The sequence below is a fragment of the Chionomys nivalis genome, chromosome 1, assembly GCF_950005125.1.
Source record: "Chionomys nivalis chromosome 1, mChiNiv1.1, whole genome shotgun sequence".
NCBI lineage: Eukaryota > Metazoa > Chordata > Mammalia > Rodentia > Cricetidae > Chionomys > Chionomys nivalis.
Genome location: NC_080086.1, coordinates 133,376,491 through 133,393,611, shown reverse-complemented (window position 1 = coordinate 133,393,611; position 17,121 = coordinate 133,376,491). Strand labels below are relative to the sequence as shown.

General features: G+C 43.1%; 1 protein-coding gene across 4 annotated transcripts; it reads left to right on the top strand.

The window, feature by feature from the left end:
* Positions 1-840: 840 nt before the first annotated feature.
* On the top strand, positions 841-16,118 carry Ypel5 (yippee like 5). Of its 4 annotated transcripts, XM_057782245.1 has the most exons (4): positions 1,621-1,863; positions 2,017-2,080; positions 12,620-12,784; positions 15,206-16,118. In XM_057782245.1, the coding sequence occupies exons 3-4, from the start codon at positions 12,644-12,646 to the stop codon at positions 15,428-15,430; spliced, it is 366 nt and encodes a 121-aa protein (XP_057638228.1). In that variant the 5' UTR covers positions 1,621-1,863; positions 2,017-2,080; positions 12,620-12,643; the 3' UTR covers positions 15,431-16,118. The 4 variants fall into 4 exon arrangements, with proteins under 4 accessions (XP_057638213.1, XP_057638228.1, XP_057638221.1 ...); XM_057782230.1 differs by lacking the exons at positions 1,621-1,863; positions 2,017-2,080 and adding an exon at positions 841-983; XM_057782238.1 differs by lacking the exon at positions 2,017-2,080.
* The last annotated feature ends 1,003 nt before the right edge of the window (positions 16,119-17,121 follow it).

Below are 17,121 nucleotides of genomic sequence, written 5' to 3'. Positions count from 1 at the left end.
GTTAGATGGGCGGTGGTGGTGCACGCCTGTGATCTCAGCACTTGGGAAGCAGAGGCAGGTGGATCTCTGAGTTCAAGGCCAGACTGGTCTACAGCTTGAGTTCCAGGACAGCCAGGGTTACACAGAGAAACCTTTTTTTTTTTTTTTCCGAAAAAACAAAATAAAAAAATCAAGCACTTTGGAAAAAAATAAAACAACAACCTTGTTTTCCACGAATTCCTAGATATTGAGACTCAAGAGTTAGGGATTTGTTAGTAAAAGGTAACTCTGTGTAAGGCGAAGGGAAGCGGTCTAAAGAAATAATAAGAGGGGCATTTCAACCTAGGGAGCACTTTAATCTAAATATGTTTTGCCTAGCAAATGTTTTCGCGTCTTCAAGGCTTCCTTGGACTTCAGGAAGCTAAGGACTCAGCCGCCACCTGGCGACGCCGGGGACAGGCAGAGTCCCAGCCGCAGCAATTAGCAGGGCGGAGGCGTCTCCTTTAAGAAGCTGACTCACGTGGATGCTGTGTTGTGTGCGCTCAGCTGGGATGAGGGCAGGTCCTCAGTCTCACCACATTGGCCACCTTGGCCGAGGAGGCCGAGTTAGGCTCCTTGATTGGCTGTAAGAATGTGAAGTGTCGAATTAGGGGCGGGACGAGCGGCGATGAGCCCGCCCATCCTCTGCGGCTTCGGGGCGGGGTGGGCGGCGGAGTGTTGGGGAGCAGGAGTGGGGGGAGGGTGAGCCAGGGGAGGGGCGGGGCGCGACGGAAGGGGCAGAGTGCCAGGGCGAGGGGCGGAGCCTAGACATGAAGAGGGCTGTGGGCCAACCGGGAGAGCCGCCTGAAGGGAGGGCGGGGCCACGCCGGGTGATTGACGCCGAGGCCCGACCGGGGAGAGGCGGGGCCAAGGCCTGACTAAACCTGAAGACTTGGAGGCCGAGGGGCTTCGACCCAGCTGAGAAGCGAAGAGCCGCTGGCAGCGCCGATCTCCCCAGCGCGCAGGTGAGTACGGCGGCAGGCGCTGAGCTCGAAGTCGGCGGGGACTCGGAGCCCTCGGGCCGGCGGCTTCGAAGCCTTCGGGGAGCGGCCCGGGGCGGGGGCCCAGGCAGGAAGTGCCTCTTCCCCCTCGCCACTCGTCCGGGGTCCCGGCGCGGCCACCAGGGCCCGTAGGGACCGGAGAGCCGCGGGCCGGGCCGTCGCTCTTTGTGAGGCCGTGGCGCGGCGGCCCTGGTCGGCCCGCCCCCGCCGCGCAGCCGAGCGCCCCCGCGAGCCCGCAACAGACGCGACCCCTTGGCGACCCGCGGCCCCCACCCGCCTCCCCGCCACCCTCGGTGACCGACGCCGCGGCCGCCGCTCCGCGGACAGCTGGCCCGGTGACACCCACACTTCCTCGGCCGCCCCGCCCCCACGGCTGCCGTCCCTGCCGCCGCAGCGTCGGGGGCGCGCCCGGGCTCCGCTCCGGGTCGGCCCGCGGGCCCGCGCTCCAGGGCCGCGCTCGCATCCAGCCCGCTGCGGAGAGGCCGGACTCGCGCCCCGGTGCCACGGCTGCGGCTCCTGCCTGCTAAGGTGTCAGCCCTCTGCCATCCTGCCTTCGGGTCCCTTCGCACTCGGGGTGTGGGGACACGGCTGGGGGAGCCCGCGCCCGCCCAGCTGTTCCGCCTGTGTTTGTTGTGCCAAGGAGGCCCCGCCGCCGCCGCGCTCTCCGCCTTGCGCCCGGCGATTGGCTGGCGGGCATCACGTGGGCGCGATCAGCTGGGCCGGCTGCGGGCGGTCGGCCTGGCGGGGACCCCAAAGCTGGCTGGTGAGCCCACCTGGATGCTCCTCCCTGCTGGCGGAGATAGGCACACGCCTGCGCACCCCCTGATTTCACGCTGCTGGGCAGGTAGGTAGGACGGCGGAGTATTGCCAGCGGGAGTGGGATGCCGCAGTAGTACAAAGGTCTGGTTTATCCTGACGCCAACTAATCTCCCTTTGGAGTGGCAGTCAGGGAAGGTGTGCAGCCCATTTATTTTTAAACTTTTTTTTCTGTTTACAGAGCCCTGTTGGAAAGCTGAGGATTTTTATTTCAGGTGTCCTCTGACAGATGGAAAAATCTCGAAGTAACCACAGTCTTAACCTTGCTTTTGGAAAATAAGTGAACTTGCTGGTGAAGTAGCAGGCACCATAGGAAGCCACACCGGCAGGTTTTGCAGCTGCCTTCCAACATAGAGGAAGTCAAAGTCTTTCAGTGTTTCTAGGGTGCATATTTGTGCCAGATGTGAGATGCCTTGATGTATTCTTTTGCTAAGAATTAGTCTCATAGTGTATTAGGTAAGAAGGAGATTCCAGAAAATGTGAACTCTTCTGTCTGGAAGCTACCAATTTAGTAAAAGGTTACAGACCGATGACGTGAGAAAAAACACGACGCTAAATGTTGGGATGTTATGAAATGAGTGTTACAAAAAGTTCAAAATGAGACAGTGAGACACCAGGAGGAGGAAGTCGCCAAGTATTCTGAAGAGAATGACATTAGGCCTAGAAAATGAAAAGCCAGTGGTTATGTTGGCCACATGGGCTTAGGAAAAACAGCCTGGAACTTTTATAAATGCAGGAAGATGGAGCATGTTCGATTTGACGGACATATGTGTGTGTGTGTGTGTGTGGATATGTGCACACAGGCCGGTGTGTGTAGTGAAGCACAAGGTATTTTGTACTCTGGAAGGACTAATGCCCTTGTTTTTCGGTAGAGTCCTATACTCCAAAGGCCAGGCTGGCCTTAAACTCTTGGCAACCCTCCCTTATTGTCCTTGGTGCTAGGATTCCAGGTGTGCCAGTTAATGCCCACTTCATGCCTTCATCTGGCCTGTTCAGTACAGATTTTCCCCTTAGTTTATGTATAAAAACCATCTTATCGCTCGGAAAGGCACACAGTGAAATTCGTTCAGTTTGTAAGGGAAACCAAATTGAATTTTTAGCAGTGACTTTTCTAAGCACGCTTGGTTAATGTATGTGGCTTCCTCTAAAAGAACATCTACTGGAACTTTTCCTAGTCTCATTTGTCTTCTGTCAACTAAGGCAATTTAAAAACAAAATGTTAAAAAAAAAAAGAGGGTGGTGAGAAGACCCTGCAGGTAAAGGTGCTTGATGAAAGTCTGACGGCCTTACTTTTAGTTCAGGGACCCACACGGTAGAAAGAGAACCTCTTCCACAAAGCTGTCCTGGTCTCCATGTGCCCCACACAATTAACTAAGTCCAATAAAAATGTCTAAATTTAATAAGGAAGTGAGACCTACTCTACACCCTATGAAAAGCCTATGGGATGTGAGACTACTACTAAATACATACTCATGAGATGTGAAGGCAGTCCTAAGTGTATTTATCTAGCCTCCTTTGTTTTGGAGTGCCTTGGTAGTTATGTAACTATGTAAATTAATACTATTTCCCTGATAATGCCGTGTGGTAACAAATGTGTAATTTGGAAACTGTTAGCTAGACATGAATTTGCTATTTGACACTTCACTCTAGAAACCAAACTATATTGTGGCCATCCAGCAAGAAGCTTTCAGTATTGTATCACAACAAACAAGGGGATCATGTTTGTCTTGCCAAGTTGTTTTTGGGGAGATAACCAACTCAGATTATTTGCTGACTCATGACTAGCTGCTGAGTTATGTGACTGGTCTTATTTTCTAATGACTAAGCAGTATTCTAGAAATACAGCAGTATGGAAATTGTTTTTTTTTTTTTTTTTTTTGGTTTTTCGAGACAGGGTTTCTCTGTGGTTTTGGAGCCTGTCCTGGAACTAGCTCTTGTAGCCCAGGCTGGTCTTGAACTCACAGAGATCCGCCTGCCTCTGCCTCCCAAGTGCTGGGATTAAAGGCGTGCGCCACCACCGCCTGGCGGAAATTGTTTAACAAAACAAAATAAGGCATTATCTTATGTGAGAAGATCAGACATTTACTTACTGTCAAATGAAGACCCAGTACCACAAGCAGGATGTCATTTGGCCCAGCAGAGTGACTTGATACTGTTCTCTAAGAGGATGGCATGGCTTTCTTATGTCATTGATACTTGACTCTTGCTAACCAGGTACAAAAGTAAGAAAAATTGGGCTGGGAAGGTATCGTTGTGGTAGTGTGTTTTCCTAACATACACAAGGTATTTGGTTTAATTTCCGGTATTACAAAAAGGAAAAAATAGATTTTATAGATTGAACTGTTGTTTCACCATGTAACTTTTAAGTATAATATTGTAAAAAATTGCTATGAAAATAGTTAATGAAACTGAAATAGCATCACATGTTTTTTACAGTATTCATAATCTAGCTATTAAGTTTTATGGTTTTTGTTCTTTCCTTTGTTCTAGAGAGAAGAGACTGAAATCCAAATAGACACTCATTTATTCACGTGAATCCATTTTAGCAGAATCAAAAATAAACAACTTCTCAAAGGGGCAGATTTTTGTAACTTTCCATACTGGAACCCTGTGTACCAGCCTCCTTATACGCACTTCTCTTTCCCCATCTGGTGCAATAAAAAAACCCCTCTGCTCTGTCCAGAGGTGGTGGGAACACTGTGATGGGTGTTTGAAAATGCCCCAAAATTACAATTCCTGAACTAAGGAATAGTCTTTCTGAAGAGGACATATTTGCAAACAGATGCCAATTGTTCTCCCTGGCATTTTTAGAGCTAGGAAGTGGTATCTCCTTAGGCTAAATCCATTTGCCAGGATTGAGACCACACCGGATTATTAATTATAGGGAGGGCAGGTACCTATTTTAAGACTAAAGTTAAGACACTAAGAACTTGACATCTTAGGTTTCTAGCTTTCGTCCTGTTTATAATTTCTGTTACCTGGGTATTTAACGTGGCTGTAATTAACAGGAGGTGAGGCTGTTACTTGCTCTTGTTTCGTATCCATTCTGAACCCTGCTTTCGTGTCTGTGGTGGGGCAGAGTTGAGATGGGATGTGTAGTCTACTCTTTTGACCTTTATTTATTTTAGCACTCACTGTACAGGACCCTGTTCTCAGGATATAGTATCTCCATTTAGATATTTTGCTGTTGCCTTTTTACATAGGAAACAGCGTAATTTGTTAACCTTTACAAGGGTATTGAGGGAGGGGGAACTGAAATATACAAACAGCTGCTGACTTTAGAGTTTAAGTAATCTAGGCCATGCTATATAAGTCTTTGGGGGTGAAGCAAGGAGGCAGCAGCTGGATATATATTATTAATTTGAATGATCTTCATGTAGTTGATCTTCAGTATGCTAAAGTGGTTATGGGAAGCTAAGAATTTTTGTCTTTGAGGCTGGGACTCTCACTGGCTGGTTCTAAACTTTAGTACCCTGTTCAGTCTTCTGAATGCTGAGATTACAGGCCTGAACCACTGTGCCCAACTCAGAATGCCAATGATTTTAGCCAGAAAATCCATGAAGAAAATGGGAATGGAAATACAGTAATTTGAAAGTTACTTCTACCGATCTTTAGACCTGACTGCCAACTAAGTTTCTGTTTCTGAGGATTGCAAGCCACCAGTTTGTACAGTCACCTTGTAAACTCTGCTGGTAGCTAGAGAGCAGTTAAGTAGAAAGTGGGCCTGAAGAGATGGCTCAGCGGTTAAGAGTACTGCCTGCTCTTCCAAAGGTCCTGAGTTCAATTCCCAACAGCCACATGGTGTCTCACAGCCATTTGTAATGAGATCTGTTGCCCTCTTCTGGCTTGCAGAATACTGTATACATAATAAATAAATAGATCTTTAAAAAAAAGTATAAACAAAGGAGTGTGGCTGTTTCAAAGAAATTATCACCACTAAAATATTTGATGTTTTCTTAATGCTTTAAAAGAATAATTATATCTTTAGATTGTGGGCAGTTAAATTAGAGGTGAGCTAGATTTAGCCAGCTGACTCTGGTTTGCTGACCCTTGGGTTTTATTTTATTCTGTGTGCATGAATTTTTTGCCTGCATATAGTCTGTGCCCTAGTTTTTGTGTCTGGTGCAGGTGTAGGCCATAGAGGGCATCATATACCCTGGAACTGGAGTTAGAGATGTTTGTAAGTCCGTATATGGGTGCTGGAAATTGAACCCAGGTCCCCTGCGGGAGTGGCCAGTGCTCTTAACTGCTGAGTCAGAACAAACCAACAGTGAGATCCCACACTTCAAAGGAGCCAAACAGGTTTTTTAGATAATCGTTTATGACCTGTAACTAGGGATTTATATGAACCCACCATGTCCAATTTTAAAATCATTCCTTTCTAGGGACATTGTGTCATAGGCTCCTGAAAGAAAAGTCTTTTTCTTTGTTAAGCTTACAGATAAATTGCATAATTAAAAAAATTTTTTAAGATGGAGATCCTAAGATGTAATTACTTAACCAGAATCTTCTGTTGCAAATGGAAGTTAGGAATTCTATGGTAAGGATACTCTTTGGGAGAAGAAATTGAAGATAATCAATAAAATACCTGAGTTGTCCGTGAACTTCACTGTATTTTTTTATTCTGGTCCCTCACTACTTCAGCTAATAGCAGACAAACTGTTAAACAACCAACTTTGATACTTGGAACTATGCAAAAATACTGCCAAAAGGGCCTTACACTTATGTGCGTATGACTTAATATTGTACTGGATTAGCTTGGAGTGTTGCAGTAGACAAAATCATAAACAACTTATCCATACTCTTAACTGAGCTCTCATTTCAGCCGTAAGTGTAATTTCAGCACAGAAAAGTGTCCAATGATGTGTTTTCTGCAGTGGGACAGTAAGGTGCTGTGACAGCTGAAGAGCTAGGAGATTCTGTTAAATCAACCAAAACAATTAGCGTGTAGGAAATACTTTAAGTGTAAAAAATAATCCCTAGAGGCTAGAAGAAGGGACCAGCTACAGACCACTTCGTGAGAATTTTAGGAGGCAGCCAGTTTGTGGTGATGATGATACACCTTCATAAACTTCTAAGTAGTCATAGGATAATTACCAGTGAATAAGCTTATCACATAATGAGGTATTTCTTAATAAGCTGTTGGGGTTTTATTTTCTTTTGGTAGTATGGAGAGATGTTAAAGTTGGAAGCCAAGCTACTCAGATGCTAGCAGATACTCTACCACTGAGCCACACTCTTGGCCCAATAAAAATTTAGGATCAACAATCCTCCACCCCCAATACTGGGAATCAAACTTGGGCCTCGTATGCTAGGCAAAATGCTCTTTCACGGAGCTTCATCTTGGACATTTTCCAAGTTCTGTCCCTTCCCTTTCATTTTTTAAGTTTTTATGTTGTTTTGACAGAACTTCACAGGCTGATGTTAAACTCCACATACTTCTGCTTCAGCCTCTAAGGTGTTTAGTTTTTCTGTAAGAATCTCTAGGTAACTGATGGCATGGGCCTATATTCCCATCACTTGGGAGACTGAAGCAGGAGTATAGTAATTTCAAGTTAACCTCGACTACATAGCATGACCTGTCTCAGGTTTTTTCCAACAAAAGGTTTCAGCATTTATAGAGAAGCAGTTTTGTAGAGCTTTTAGAAGGTGGTGGCTAAATTGTATTTCTGTTTGTATTTTATAGCTCTAATCTGTAGTATTATCTGTGAATGTGTGCTGGGTTTAATAAAACACTATGGCCATTAACACTCTTAGATGGGATGAGTGTTTGAATATGTGTGGCGAAAGGGAAAGAGAAAAGATTTCCTGATCTGACATAAGTCCTATTGTTATATTCATAGTTGTTTTCTAAATTTAGGGAGTGTGTGATTAGATTACTACTGAGTTAGGGAATATAGGAGAATTTGTGGTCAGCCCAAGGGAGGGAGACTGACTAAAGCATCTCTAGGTATGAGGGAAGTGAGACTGGAATAAGATTTAGTTTAGAGCCTAGCTTGGCTCCTTGTGAGAAGTTAACGTGGGCTGTATCTTCCTACTGTAAGAATTATCACAGCTAAGTGATAAGTACCAAGTACAGTGTCCATACACTGGGCATACTTAGGTCTGTGGCAGAGTCTGCACTGGCCAGGTCCAGACAGTTGTGCTGACTCTTAGCCTTTTAATGTCTCCTCCTTTTTTTGGGGGGGGGGGGCGAGGTTTCGAGACAGGGTTTCTCTGTGGTTTTGGAGCCTGTCCTGTAACTAGCTCTTGTAGACCAGGCTGGTCTCGAACTCACAGAGATCCGCCTGCCTCTGCCTCCCAAGTGCTAGGATTAACGGCGTGTGCCACTACCGCCCGGCCTAATGTCTCCTCCTTAAGAATAAAGTGGCTTTCTTTGGACTACTGTAACTGAACAGTGTTGCCCAAGTGATTTATAAACAATAGGAATTTATTTGTCCTGCTCCCAACAAAAAAGCACTTGTTTCCTGGTTTATTGATGCCCCTTTAGATGTGTCTTCATGGTAGAAAGGCAAGGCAGCTCCATGGAGCCTCTAAGACCCCAATCCTCTAATGAGGGTTCTGTCTTCATGACCCAGTTACTCCCCAGATGCCATCACATTGGTGATTGGGTTTCAATGGACACGTTTTATGGGAACACAGATTTTCAGGTATAGCGGTGGGATTGTAATTGGTGACAGCTATAGTACTGAAGTACTGTTATACTTTTTCAAACCTTGTGAAGCTAAGGCTTACTGGGATCTAATGACCATGCAGTGATTTTTGTTGACAACATAACTTTTTTGGCAAACAAGAACTATATAGTTACAAATATATATGTTTATATGTAAATGGCAATCACAATCAGGAATCATGTAACATAAAGTTCTTCCTAGATATTTTTAGTCTTGGTAATGAATCATATAATTGAAGCCAGTAAAAATACTTGGGTGGAGTAAAAAATAGAATGAATTTGAAGCAGCAAAGAAGGCATATTAAGTCTGTTTACCCTCAGTACCAAATGGTCGGTCACAGCTATTCCTGTATAACTGAGCCAAAGATAGAATGATATAGGTAGATGGGATAAAGTTCATTTGGAACCATGGCATCTTCCATGGTAGCATCTAAGGTCAATCTAGAAATAGAATTGTTTCGCTGTAGTTAAAATAAATCGAGTCTGATATTTGAAAGTTGGAAAGAAAATTACCTTTAAAACAAATCCCAGAAACTGGCTGAAGCTAAATGACCGCACTGAGAACTGTAAAACTTTGCTGTCGATCCTTTTCATTAAACAGTTAATGTATAATTATAAACATAACAAAAGTCAGCTGTTCACGTGTGTGTTAAATGCCTTATTTATATGGAGAGTCATAAATTGAAACAGTGGTACAAGGATCAAACAGGAAAAAATACTTTTGTGAACCACAGTGGATAATGAAAAAAAATTAGGATGGGAGAGAAAACAAAACTGCTTAACACAGTCAGTTTCTGTGGGAAGATATGTTGTGTATTCTAGTCCCTGATCCCACCCCCAAAGTACAGGCCTTTCCACCCCAATTTTACTTTGTTTTTTTAAGGTTTCTAATTTTTTTGTTTGTTTAGAGTGTGTGTGTGCATGTGTCCCCCATGTGCAGGTGCCCGTGCAGGCTATAAGAGGATATCAGATCTGGAGCTAGAGTTGGTTATGAGCTACTGGATACAGGTGCTGGGGACAGAACTTGAATCCCCTGCTAGAACAATAAGTGCTCTTAACCACTGACCTGTCTCTCTTGTCCCCAAATTTTATTTATTTTAAGATTTATGTCTGTGTAGTCAGCCATGTATGGGTAACCAAGAAGACCAGAAGAGGGTGTCAGAGCCCTTGGAGCTGGATCTACAGTCTTGTAAGCATCTTGATGTGGGTGCTGGGAGCTGAACATGGGCCCTCAAGAATACCAAGTGCTCTTAACTGCTGAGCATCTCTTTTTTGTTTTTGTTTTTTTGAGACAGGGTTTCTTTGTATGTAGCTTTGGAGCCTGTCCTGGAACTAGCTCTTGTAGACCAGGCTGGCTTCGAACTCCCAGAGATCCGCTTGCCTCTGCCTCCCGAGTGCTGGGATTAAAGGTATGCGCCACCACCGCCCGGCTGAGCATCTCTTTTGGCCACCTAGAATTTTGTTTTGTTTTTATTTTTAAGACATGCCTTTTGTGATTAGTCCTGGCTGTCCTAGAACTCTGTAGATAAGTCTGGCTTTGAACTCACCGAGATCCACCTAGGATTAAAAGTGTGCACCACTACCGCCTGCCTTAGCATTTATTTTTAATTAATTTATTTGTAGTGTAAGGAGTGAGTCTGTGGCTTTACACATACTAGGTGATTACTGGCCTGAAAAATAGGGTGTTTCCCTGGGTGCTCTGCCTGTACTGCTGAGATTGCTGGGATACATCACCAATTCTGGCTCTTCAGCTCACCTTTTTAAAATTAATAAGAGCTTGTATATAGTTCAAATGAAATCCGTCAGTTTTGTTTACTGCTATATTTTGGGGCTGATGAATTTAGCTTAACAGGTCTTAAATTAGCTGCCACCCTGACCCCCCCCCCCCATGTGTCTGGGGTGTGTCTTGGAAAAGCAGTGTGTTTAAGGACTATAAAAGTAAGGAGTAAGCGTCGCCAGAAAAATGCGATCCGAAAGTTAACCACCATAGCTTAAGTCTGGTGTAAGGGTTTACATATTGTGGCTTTTCTTCCTTTAAAAAGCAAAACAAAAATATAGTAGTCTTATGTAGACTTTGCTGTCCTGGAACTCCCTCTCTCTCAGGCATAACTTGAACATGAGCTGATACATCCTGCTTCTGATATTTGTTACTATATTAGGTTTTTTTTTTTTCGGGGGGGGGGGATGGTTGGTTGGTTTTTGTTGTTTTGAAGACAGGGTTTTTTTGTATAACAGTCTTGGCAAAACTCACTGTGTAGACCAGGCTGACTTCGAACTCAAGGTCCACCTGCCTTTGCCTCCTAAGTGCCGGGATTAAAGGTATATGCCATCAAACTCGGCCTTAGTTTCTTTTTCTTTTCTTTGTTTTTTGTTTTGTTTTTCAAGACAGGGTTTCTCTGTAGCTTTGACACCTGTCCTGGAACTCATTCTGTAGACCAGGCTGGCCTCTGCCTCCCGAGTGCTGGAATTAAAAGTGTGTTCCCAGCCTAGTCTCTCTTTCTTAATTAGTATTTTTTGTTATTATAATGTGGATTTCATTATGACATTTCAAAAGTATCATACTTTGTTTTCACCCCATTTCCCTCCTGTGTTCCTCCTCCCTTCAGAATGATTCTTCTGATGACATTAGGATTGCCTAAGGGCTGGAAAAGTTCATAAATCTAAGAAGAAATAGAGTTTCCTTATTAGTTTGTAATTACAAACAAGTATTTGTATTTATAGATAAGTCTGGATCCCTGCCCCCTCTAAAGGAGAGCTGTATCAGTTCTGCTCACCATTTAACATTAATAAATACTTGAAACACAGGAACTGATAACACCCAGTAACATTTTAAAATGAAACCTGTAGTATATTCTTGAAATATCTAGAGATTTAAAAATACTTCAGGAGAAATGGGTTGCAGTGGATTTAAGGGATTGATTCTTGCCTCCTGTAACTCTTGAAATACTAAAGTGTGGCATGTCCTGGTTTCAGAAACTTGTTTCAAAGCTTTGTAGTTTATTAAACCAGCAATCACCTAAATTTCTTAATGCTGTTACGTCATAGCTGGAAAGTCCATTTTATCCTTTTCTGTCCTGGTTGCTCTAACCTTAAGCTAGCTAGGTCTGCACCATGCCCCCTCCTTTGTGGGAGGCAGTGGAGGGTAATGGAAGAACTTTGTCTTGGAGTTTATGGAACTGCATTCCAGCTACTATTCTGTAGAGTGACCCTCCCAGAACTGTGAATTTTAAAGTAGGTACTCAGTAGACTTTGGACTCAGACTTAATGAAGTTAGTGCTGTTGGCCCTGGGTAGTGGTTGGTACACCAGTGACCACAAACCTATCAGTTCACCTCTTCCTCTCAAGCCACATGTCCCCTCTTGTTTTTATTTTTGTCATATTTTGTGTGTAAGTGTGTGGTGTTGGGGTAGAAACTCCCGGATACCAGTATGTCAGGCAGGTGTTCTGCCAATGACCTGTATTCCCAGCCCTTTCTTGTTTTAAATTGCACTCTCTTCTGCTCTTATCACTGCATCTGTGTCCCATACCTCCAAGTCTTAAATTATATACCACATGCTAAGAATGTAGACTAAACGCTAGTGCTCTTTTTTTTTTTCCATACTTCTGTGTGTATGGGCTTTTTTTTTTTTTTGCCTGCATGTAGGTCTGTGCCTTTGGAGGGTGTTGAATCCCCTGGAGTTACAGTTGTGATCCTTTATATGGGTGCTGGGAATCAACCCCAAATCCTCTCCAAGAGCAGCCAGTGCTCTAAGAGCATAGAGCCATTTCTCTAGCCCCATCTGTGTCAGTGATTTTATATGTATGTGTGTGTGTGTGTATACACATAAAACAAAATTCCATTTTCCTTTTGTTTGTTCCTCACACCAACCAAAAGAGAAGTGATACTGTTCCTTGGTGTCACCTAGCATGCTTATTACTGCTATCTTGGGGAGTCTTGTTCTTTGTTCACTGTGCGGACTTTGAATCCCTTTGTTCAGGGTCAGATATTTCACAGGACAGGTGCTAGAAAAAATTTAGATTATAGTACATAAATAACCTATAACATACCCTCCAATAGCTGCTCCCAATTCTTTTTAATAATGTGTGTCTTATATTTTTCCATTTGTTCTAGGTTTTAAGAACTTTAGCTCTCAAAATGGGCAGAATCTTCCTTGATCATATCGGCGGTACCCGTCTGTTTTCTTGTGCAAACTGTGATACGATCCTTACCAACCGCTCAGAACTCATCTCTACTCGGTTCACAGGCGCCACTGGTAGAGCATTTCTTTTTAACAAGGTTGGTAGAAAAAAGCTTCATTCTTACATATCTTTAGTGGATGTATTTGACAGCAACACTAGACTATTCCCTCAAGGGTTTACAGATACCAGGAAATATCAGAATGGTGGCTGAAACCTACAGAAGTGGCTGCCTATTAGCGTGTCTCTGGGATTTCAGGGTTACATTACTGGTACGTGAGTTTATTTATGTATTTATTTTTATAAAGCCTAAATAAAGAGTTAGAAGAAGAGAGACAGGGTGTTGTAGCATCTGTCTAATATCCCGGTAATTGGAAAACTAAAGCAGGAAGATTGCCACAAATTGGAGAACAACCGAAGACACAGTGAGTTATAGACCAGTTGAACCAGCTTCAGCCACATAGTGAGACCCTGTCCCAAAACAACAATAAAGAAGGATGGGTCTCTGACTCTTTGGGAAATGTTCAGTGTAAAGATTTATTACTTACAGAATTTGGAGAAAAGAGGCGAACATACCCATCTTCTTTCCCTTCTGTGTCACCTATCCGTTAAGGAGCTAGCTGTTGCAGCTTACTTGTTGGAAGTGAATCTAGCTGCCTTCTCTTACTGTATAATTAATGATTGCCAGCCAGCCTTCTGATTGTCATCTAGCTTCTTTGGGTCTACCAAAAGGAAAAGCATTTGCAGATTTGCAAATGTGTGTCTAGTTTGCTTAGTTTTGAAATTTTGAACCTGTTTTGAGATTAGTTGATGTGATTGTGTACCCTGGAGCCTAGAAAAGTTGAATTTTCACATCTTTTAGGCTAAAAAAACCAGATCTAATCTTGTCTTAAGTGAGTGTTTTCAGTAGGTCAGGTTAACTTTTCGCTAGAATTTGTTCCTCGGTTCCATGAGTGAAGAATCTTCTCTCAGAGTCAGTAGTGTGTTCCTTTTACAGAGGAGGGGTTGACACTGGCAGGCCAGCTGCCTGTTAACTGTAAACAGTCTTCAGTCTCGCTTACTCATTTATTTAAATAAATAGTCTCTTGTTGTTGTGTTAAAGTGTCAAGGCTAAATAGCTGGAATTAAGACTGTATAACCTTTAAAGCCAAAATTACTTACTATTAATCTTTTTTTTTTTTTTTTTTTTTTTTTTTTTTTTTTTTTTTTTTGGTTTTTCGAGGCAGGGTTTCTCTGTGGCTTTGGAGCCTGTCCTGGAACTAGCTCTGTAGACCAGGCTGGTCTCGAACTCACAGAGATCCGCCTGCCTCTGCCTCCCAAGTGCTGGGATTAAAGGCGTGCGCCAACATCGCCCGGCTCTTACTATTAATCTTTTAAAGGAAAGTAAAGCTTAGAGGATTGTTGGGTATTTAGAAAGATTGGAAATTCTCCAGATTATTTTAGAATCCAATTCATTATTCATTATCTTTGCACTTCCTTGAAAATTAATGTATTGCATTGTATATCTTGTGGTAGGTTAGCCTATCCCAACCTGTTTGTGTATATAAGTATGTTTTCAGAAACAAATGTAATACTTTATGGACCACTGATGATGTTCTAACATTCATCACTACAGAGTGAATCAACAACTGGATTCAGACTTATATCCCACACCTTCAATTCCAGACCTTTTCTTCACTACGACCAGAAATATAGCTACCATATATAAATGGCGAGACTAGGACTTGTCTAGTACTTACAAAGAGTGACTTAGATTGGGGGCTGGAAATATTGCTCAGCAGTTAAGAGCCCTAGTTACTCTTGCAGCAGACTCAAGTTTGGTTCCTAGCATTCACAACCATCTGTAACTCTAGTTCTAGGGGATCCAATGCCTTCTGACCTCCACAGGCACTAGACACACATGCATATATGTGGGTAAAACACTCATCCATAGGAAAAAAAAAAACTCTTTTAAAAAGTTCCTGATTTAGATACCCAATACAGTGCAATTTCCAGATTTTTCTGTATCAGAAGCATTCCCTCCCTCCCTCCCTCCCTCCCTCCCTCCCTCCCTCCCTCCCTCCCTCCCTCCCTCCCTTTCTCTTTTTTCTTTTTTTGGATGTGTGTTGTCGGATAGGATTTGAGACAAGAGTCTCATAGCTCTGGCTGACCTGAAACTGACTTATATGGGTGAAGCTGACCTTGAAGCCTTTCTTTCTTGCTTCTGCCTCCCAAATACTAGGATTAAAGGCCTAGGGGCACAAGCCTGTCTCCGCATCTCTTAAAACCAGCCCTGGGTAGCTATCATGAGTGTAACTAACTACACTTGCTTGGCGATTTGTTGTTTTGAGGCAGGGTCTCACTTTGTAGTGAGGCTGCTCTCAAGCTCGTGATCCTCCTGCCTCGGCCTCTCCACACTGAGATCATGGGCATGCACAGCTCTGTAATATTTAATTGTGCATACATTATCGCCACAGTTGCTGGCTAACTTACATGACTTTACAAGGGTTTTTGTGTGTGTATGTATTTTTTTTTTCTTTAGGTAGTTAACTTGCAGTACAGTGAAGTTCAAGATCGGGTCATGCTCACTGGCCGCCACATGGTTCGAGATGTGAGCTGCAAAAACTGCAATAGCAAACTGGGATGGATCTATGAGTTTGCTACTGAAGACAGCCAGCGTTATAAGGAAGGCCGTGTGATCCTGGAACGTGCACTAGTTCGAGAGAGTGAAGGCTTTGAGGAGCATGTACCATCTGATAACTCTTGAAGAAAAAAGATAAATCCGTCTTTTCCCAGGTCTCCTTCACTGAAAACAGAAATCTACTTACATACACTGTCACCTTAGCATCAGAGTCGGATTCATGAACTGCAAACAAGAGGGTGTGAGAACTGAGATGGAACCTTTCTTTCTTTCTTTCTTTTCAATTTTGTATTTCCCATCCAACAGCAGTTTGTAGAGAGAATTTTTGCAGATGCCGTTAATTTTTTCCTTTTGTTTACATCTTGAGGCAGATGAGTCTGCAGTTATGTGGTGGGCTGTGTGAGGGGAAACTTGGCCCCTACAGTGAAAAGGAGTGTTTTTGTACATTTTGCGTGGAGAATATGTCAAGAGCATGGTTTTTAAATTTATTTGGGCTTTGTTTTAAACTTTCTTTTAAACCCAGTTATTTCACTTAATTTGCTAGCTTCAAGAAGAGATCCGAATCTGTGCCCAGCGCTGGAGGCTCAGTGTTAGTGTGGCTTGTGCTGGCCAGTGTGCCATATTCTTGTTGGAGAGGAACTGTAGCACCAGAACCCATTTTCCTTGTCAGTCCTGACCCACGATGTCACCACCCCTAGTTACTTGTCACCAAACACGTGGTGTTGATTGGAGATTTCCTGAAATGGGGCAGAACTGCTTGGCTGTCTTTCCCATGTAACTTAAGCATAGTAATATAAATAAAGTGATAGTTGGATGTTTTGGTCCTGTGTTACTTCTAGAAATACCTTATAAAAGAGCAGGAGTTTGGTAAGTGATTTTCTTAGTAGTTAGTTTTCTCACTCTAAAGCTACGTTGACTATGTATAAGGTATTTGTGTAAATGGAAGCATACTGTTTAAACCCACAGTATTGCATTTAGAAAACAGTTGAGCAGAATGTCAGTGTGCATCCTTGCGTAAAACATTAATCTGCATCTATTCTAAAAGAAGGGGAGAAAATGAAGCAGCGAATCTAAAAATACTGCTTCACAAAGTGTTTTAGCCTTCCCCACATTTGTGAGTTGACTTTGATAAGTCTGTGGGCCCTAATAGTTTCTTCAAAGGACTGGTCTCTCCTTAGCATCATTTTTCCACATCTTCCCTTTGGAAGTTCACCAATCGCATTTGAACTGCACTTGATATCTTCTATTGGTAGAGGTCAGGTTTTGACTCAACTTCATCCTAAGTGTATGACATTACAAGATATCAAAATATGCTTATTTGTCCAGGCCACTCATAGGCAAACTGGTACTTTTGCTGCTTTCGGTGGAATAAAGGACATTGAAATCAGCTAGTTATACAAATGAACAGATGAACATTTGTATGCTCAGTATCCAGGTTGGCTAATAAAGGAAATTTGCCTGAGTTGAAAAAGTGAAATCTTTCTGTCATTGCTATTAAAAGTGATTTGAGTACAGTAAAGCTTCTCATACTTGGCTTTGCACACTTGATTAGGGGTATAGTTGCTGATTGAGTAGGGACAGTAATAATACTCCATTTACAGTGAGTGAACTCAACTGTCTTCAACTTGAACGAAACCTTGAAGATGTAAGAATAGTATTTGTTTCCACTGATTTCCACACTGGCCTGTGATGATATGCGGATTCCTACTCGCATGCTTCACCTACAGCACCGTGTTCATTGCTGTCAAAATAAAGTATATTTTGTTGTGCATTGGTGCAGAACTGTTACTTATTTTTTACTGATCTATTCGGTGACC